General features: G+C 35.6%; 1 protein-coding gene across 2 annotated transcripts in view; it reads left to right on the top strand.

The window, feature by feature from the left end:
• The window catches only part of LOC106873920 (unconventional myosin-X), a 545,087-nt gene that overhangs the window by 511,987 nt on the left and 26,076 nt on the right, over positions 1 to 7,024 (top strand). For both annotated transcript variants that reach the window (XM_052971791.1, XM_052971792.1), the window contains 3 exons: positions 174 to 370; positions 2,051 to 2,170; positions 5,387 to 5,553. In XM_052971791.1, coding sequence (XP_052827751.1) covers positions 174 to 370; positions 2,051 to 2,170; positions 5,387 to 5,553 — 484 coding nt within the window. The remainder of the gene's footprint in view (positions 1 to 173; positions 371 to 2,050; positions 2,171 to 5,386; positions 5,554 to 7,024) is intronic.

The raw sequence follows: 7,024 nt of genomic DNA on the forward strand, positions 1-7,024 counted from the left end.
GTTGGGGGTGTGGGCCTGTAGCCTGGGAAGGGGAAAAGCAGTGTCGTGTACCTGAAAAGAAAACTTGCAATTGGAAGACTTCATAATATATATATATATATATATATATATATATACATAACTCATACATTTAAAAATTAAATAATGTTATATTTCATGTTTTCTCACTGTAGGTTGACTAAAACTAAAATGGAGTATTTGCGGCAATATGCTGAGGCTAGTGGACATGAGCAGTTTAATGCAGGCTATTGGGCCTACAGTAAGGTCCCCCCCAAACAAGCAATGATGATATTTAAGGAGCAACTTTTAGAAGAAATGGCACTCAAACTAACTTCCAGTGTGCTTGCTTTTGCAGGAGTTGAAGATTCAAGTAAGACTAATGGCTTTCTTCTCCCCAAAAAATGATGCTTAAATTATAGATTATTCACATTAAAGATCAAATTTGGTTTTTTACATTATATTTAAAAGGAAAAAAAATTATCTTTTGTTTGGTCTTCAATGTGAAGCAGTTGCTGATTTTTTTTTTTTAATAATCTATAAGATAGTAGTAAAATATTATCTGGCTAGAAGTTAATTTCTGTGTTGAATATTTGTTTTAATCAAGTGATAACTGAGTCTCACAGGCTTCTTTAATCAAGTAAATAATGCTAGGAATCTAAAGTAAATATTCCAAGTGCTGCCTGTTCTTTTAGGGTAGATGAAAGTGCCCCAACATGCACTTGTTTTGAGTGATAATAAATTATAGTTATTTAGTAGAAAGTATGGCTGAACATTGTATAGTTGGTTTTTAATTCCAGCACACTATGTCTTGATTGTAAATCCTGCCAGAGTCAAAATTACCTCAATATAATAAAATTCTTGTCAAATACTGGGGTTAATTTCATCAAGTGATACCTGTGTCTCCAAAACTTCTTTAATCAAGAAACTAATGCTGGAAATCTCAAGCAAATACTCCATGTGCTGCTTGTTCTTTTAATGTTGATGAAGGTGGATGCCTCAACACACACGATATCTCTGAAAACAACACTTACTCCAGATCTATATTGGCAGTGAAAGCCATTAGGAAAGAACTACGCTGCAATGTGGTGCATTCTTCATTGTACCTGACACAAGATGATAAAAGGAGGGGTGGGGAGAAGGGATGGTGATGGTGGTGACAGTGAGGAGTTTTGTTTTTGTAGTACAAGAGATCGTTCATTTTAGCTCCGGCTGTAAAGAAACATCTTAAGAATTCTGTTGAAATGCTTCCATTTATTGAAATCATTCAAGCTAGAACCAATTATAATAGCGACACAAATATAACAAGAATTACAAAGACATGTTAAAGATCTTTAATCTTTTATCACTTACTTGTTTCAGTCAGTAGACTGTGGCCATGCTGGGGCACCACATTAAAGAACTTTTAGTTGAATGAATCAACTCTAGTACTTATTTTTTTAAGCCTGGTACTCTGATTGTCAAACAATGGTGGGGACAATTACAGACACAATCACACACACACTCACACACACACACACACACACACACATGCAACAGGCTTCTTTTATTTTCCATCTACCAAATCCACTCACAAGGTTTTGGTTGGTCTGAGGCTATAGTAGAAGACACTTGCCAACGTTGTCACACAGTAGGACTCAACCCAGAAACACGTGGTTGGGAAGCAAGCCTCTTACCACACAGCTGCAAGTTTTGATACTTTCATGGAATTCATTAAATTTGATTAAAATTTACTTAAAATATGTGAAACAACTGACATAGCATGTCATGCAATTCTCACACAGATTAATTTGTTGAAGACATTCTATGGTGATGTAGAAATACTACTAAGACAATGTAGAATATATGATGATAAAATTCAAGTAACACTGTTTCAGTACCTGTCATATACCCCTGGGTGTATGATTGTCTTCAGATATATATTTAATAATTTCACTCAGCTTAACTAACTGTGACAATTATTACGAGAGTTATATCCTTGCTGTATTCAACATAGTCTGATGCATTACGTTTTCTCTACTTGAATGAAAGTGATGTTGTATTTCTATTTCAGTTTGCGATATAAATGAAATGATAGAACTAATTCAAACATTCATACAGAGGTGTATGGAATGTGTGTTTTTGTGTGATGAATTATATCTTCAAGCAATTAAGCAGACAACAGACCATCCAGGTAAGGAAATATTACATCTTCTCTCATCTACCAACATGTAAATCTCTCAGATATTTTAGGTTTTGCTGTGGATGTCGAATAAGACCAAAACTTGCTCAGAGTTGTCACCATACTTACTAAAGATCAGGTTAACACACTACATCTTGTCCACAATTAATTTTAAATCTAATTTAGATTATGAAGTTGTCTGCCCTACCTATTTTTTTTACTAGAATTAATCATTAACCTAATGATTTTGCCTTTTCACTATATGTGTAATTTTAATTCATTAAAATTCATTTTTGGCTTGCTACAATAAATGTGTTAGCAGCTACATAACTGTTTGTTGATCACGCAGGAAGTGTACTGGGTAATTTTTTCGAGTCATTTCTATATCTGCAGACTAGAGTGTTATTCATTGTAAGACAGGCAATGTTAGAAATATACTTTCACCATTGTGAAATGTTCAGGATTGCATGACAGTATGTGAGAAAGAACTAAGGTAAACCTAGCAAAGCCATAAGAAAGAAGAAAAGATACTGCTATTTTCAGGAAAAAGGCCTTACTTGATATACAGAAAAGGAGTTGGTATAAACTCCATATGCTATACCCAATGTAAGTTATGGAATCATAGGTTGACTAACTGAGAAAGTAAGCTTTGTATATTTTAGCTGTACTGGAGCAGGACATACTATGAGCACACGAGAAACAAGTTTTCTTAAATGTTCAGATATCACACTACAAGTAGTCAATAGCTTGTGTTATTTGTGTTAATTAGCAGGGGAAGTGATTGCTCTGAATGTATTGTAGCTACAGTAAGAACGAGTTGGGAAGAGTTCAGGGTGCTATTATCTCTAAAGGCAACATAGGCTTTTTCCCCTCACAGTGAAGAGGCAGATTGTATGATATTTATTTAGAACTGTGAAACTGCATGGTAATGAGAAATGAGTCTTGAATGTAGAAGATTTGAGAAGACTAGAAAGAAAAGAAAAGAAGCGAGCATGCATCATTGAATGTGCAATGTAAGTGTGCTTAAATAACAAAGCACAAATATGTTGGGAGAAAAACTGAGCATAAGAGGAATTGCATGAAGTGTGCAAGAAAAAAGACTGCATGTGACAGTTACGGATGAGAGTGGCTGAATGAGAAAGTCTTGATTACTTAATGTGGATGGAGGTTGCAAAGGAGGGAGACCCAGGATAACTCATGATAAGCAGTTTTCCCATTTGGGTGAAACTAAGATTTTGGGAACACAGGTACAATTCATTTTTGCCAGCTGAGTGGATTGGGGCAATGTGAAATAAAGTGTCTTTCCCATGAACATAACCCTGCCTCCAGGAATCAAACTCCCGACCTTACAATCGTTATCTGAATACCTAACCTCTAAACCACCTGCCTTCAGCTGTAACCTTATATGACAACACTAACAACAGAGTATTCCAACATGAACTGTCATATAATGAGTAGCACACACGGTGGAATATTGTAAATTGAATAAGGTCAGAGTTATCTCCCTTTAGAAAACAGAGCGCGGCAGCCAGACTAATAATTATATTAAGATATGAATGCAGTCAAAAATTACGACTAATTCATCTTAATCGTTTTTCTTTAGGCTTTGGTTGTGTAATCTACTTTTTGTTCCTCATAACGAGAACTTGGTCAAGTTGTGGAGAACAGATTGAATGAGATAATATATTTTGTCCTTTATTTTAAGAATTACTATATGCTTTTCTTGACATTTGAATTGTAATTATGCCTGAATGTCACATACACACTTTCAAATACACAAATCAGTCTTATATAGAATGTTACAGTTACTGTATGAGTGAGAAATATTTTGTAGACGCACAATAGTGAGTTCAAATCTGTCTGTAATGTAAATCTTGACCCTTTGGCATTCAAATTATTCTGTCAAATGTAATACTTATCTATTCACATTGTTTTGAATTGATCATGCATTATATTGTAGCTATGAGATCTCAATAATGTGTTTCTTTATTTTTAGAAGGACATTGTAGGATAGGTGAGAGAGGCCAGATCTAGTTGATTTGAACACAATACAAGTAGAATATTTTGACAAGTAGAATATTTTACAAGTAGATTATTCTGTCAAATGCAACACTTATTTATCTATATTGTTTTGAATTTATTCAGCATTATCTTGTTGCTTTGAGATTTCGATTGTGTGATTGTATATTTTTTAGACTAACATTGCAGGGTAGATGTGAGAAGCTGGATCTGGTCAGTTTGAACATAGAACAGGAAGAATATTTTGGCTCGATATGGCCAATTTAACCCTTTAGTATTCACATTATTCTGCCAAATGTAATACTTTTTCATTCAAATTTTTAATTAACCATGCATTATCTCATAGCTTCAAAAGTTTGATGATGTGATTGTATGTCTTATAATGGCATTGAAGGGTAGGTGCAATAGGTTGAATCTGGCTGGTTAGAACAGAAAACAAGAAGCATATTTAGGCTGAATATGGCTGGTTTAAATGCTAAAGTGTTAAACATTAGAAGCTTAATGATACACACTCAGGTCGAGTTTATTGACAACAGAAACTTCACAAGTCAATTCTCTGAGTTTCTAGTTGCCACTCCTCAGGCATTTATGAAGAACATAATATGGAAATTGGTAAATAAAGAGCATGCAGTATAAATGTGTGAATATTATATTTAATGTTGATTGGTTGGAATTGATTAACAAAGAACTATTGGCTGACAGCATAACTGTTGTTTGCAAAATATGAAGAGCAAGGTGATATAGGAGAAAGTATTTCATGGGTTCTTTTTATATTTGCATGTACATAATACAGCTCATTCCAATCTATTCTGTTAATCTCTCTTGGAAAATTATATTCATGTTTTTTGCAAAAGAGTAACTGATTGAAAAGCAGCTCTGATGTCTGTAGACATCATTACTTTGTAATTCAGTGTCTTCTGGCTGATTAAATGAGAAGTGTGGGGGAAGTGGGGAGCTCAGCACCGGCCCATGAGGTTTCAGTTTCCAATAATTGACAGTACTTTAATTTCATTATTCAGTTCTCTTTTCTAGTACGTACTTGTTTTAATTACATATCTATATGTGTGTGTATATGGATATGTATGTATGTATATATATATATGTGTGTGTATGTATATATATATATATATATATATATATAGACAGAGAGAGAGAGAGAGATACTCATTAATTTACATATATGTAATACAAAGCCCTATTTTTCTACAGAACCTAATAGCAACGTAAATCGTCGCAACTGGCAAATCTTGTCGATATTGACGAGTACGCTGTGTCCTAACAACATCGTGATTCAGAAATATCTGCAGGTACATTTGCGTAAATGTTGCATGGATACATCCACGGATGAGGGCAAGTTTGCTCGATTTGCATACAAAGTAAGTATCCTCTCTTTATTCAAGCCCAGTTCATTGCTCCATCACTCACAGCCACCACCCCAACCATGACCAACACCACCATTTCATTTCTTGTACTCGTGCCATTTTACTGTCAACCAGCACATTCTCTCTTTAGCTACCACCTCTGTGGTCACTCAACACTTCTTCTTACCTTTGTGTCATTATCTGCCCTAACATGTTTTTCAGTCTTTCTTTTTCTCACAGCATCTCCTACACCCACCCACTATTTCCTCTACCTCCCCTTCACACCATCCTCTCTCCACTATCTTATATATACATACATACATGCATACATATACCATATGTTTCCATGTATAAGACAACCTTTAGATAAGACAAGGTCAAAATTTATAAAAAATTTCATGAATTTGTCTCATGTCTGTAGTATAAGACAACTGTTAAATTACAAAATCATTTGCATACAGGTTACCTTTTGCAACAACAGGTTCAATTTGGATTACACACAACCTGTATTTTTCAATAAAACTATTTTATAGTAGTTGCATTTAAAACATAAGACATTATAATTTTTTTTAATTTCCGTTCAACCCTAACCACTTTTGCACAGCCTTGGCCATGTGAGCTGGGACACCATCCTACTGAAAGACGTAGTCTGCCTTCTTCGTGATCTTTCTCACCCAGGGCAGGACTTTCATGACCAAGATGTCCCTGTAGTTGGCTGTGAATCACATCAGTGGCATTTTCTTGCCATTCAAAGCCACAATGCTGAGCATCATTAAGTAGGCCAGGTGCTTGGTTGTGGACAAGTATCAGACTTTGGAGATGTCCTGGCCGAAGCAGACCACATGGTTGTTCTACTTGTTGATGACTGGATCAACAGTGAAGGGATTTTTATCAGAAAAAAATGAGAATTCGTTTGCCATGATACTTGGAGATATTGAGAAGGCAACAACTTCTGATGTCGTTCTCACATACAGTCGGTGAGCAGAAGCCTTTCCATGCATCTCAAGCTCTTGCTGCCATCCTCCTTGGCGGCCCTGGGCACCATGGCCATCAAGATGTTGTTCTTCACGAGCACTGTCATTTTGAGCTGCGGATCACTTTCGAAGGCCTTTCGCATAGCCAAATGGTTGACAACTTGTGATCTGCCTGATCCAGGTCGATCTTTGAGGTCTTTCTCCTTCTTGAGCCTCTCTGTGACTCTGTGGACAATCATCCAGCTGACGTTGAGCTGCTTGGCCATGTCAGACTTGTGGCCAGATCACAGCAGAGCAGAGATCTTGATTCTTCTTGCTTCCATCTCAGTTCTCCTACACACAATGGAAAATATGTTTTTATAACACGTGCTGGAAAAGTAGAACCTTAAGTATGTTTCACAACACTTTTTCTGTCACACATGTTAACCCCTAGAAAGATCAAAACCAAGTGTAACAGGACTTCTGCAAGTACATACATATATATATATATATATATATATATATATATATAT

Source organism: Octopus bimaculoides, chromosome 11 (assembly GCF_001194135.2).
Source record: "Octopus bimaculoides isolate UCB-OBI-ISO-001 chromosome 11, ASM119413v2, whole genome shotgun sequence".
Lineage (NCBI taxonomy): Eukaryota > Metazoa > Mollusca > Cephalopoda > Octopoda > Octopodidae > Octopus > Octopus bimaculoides.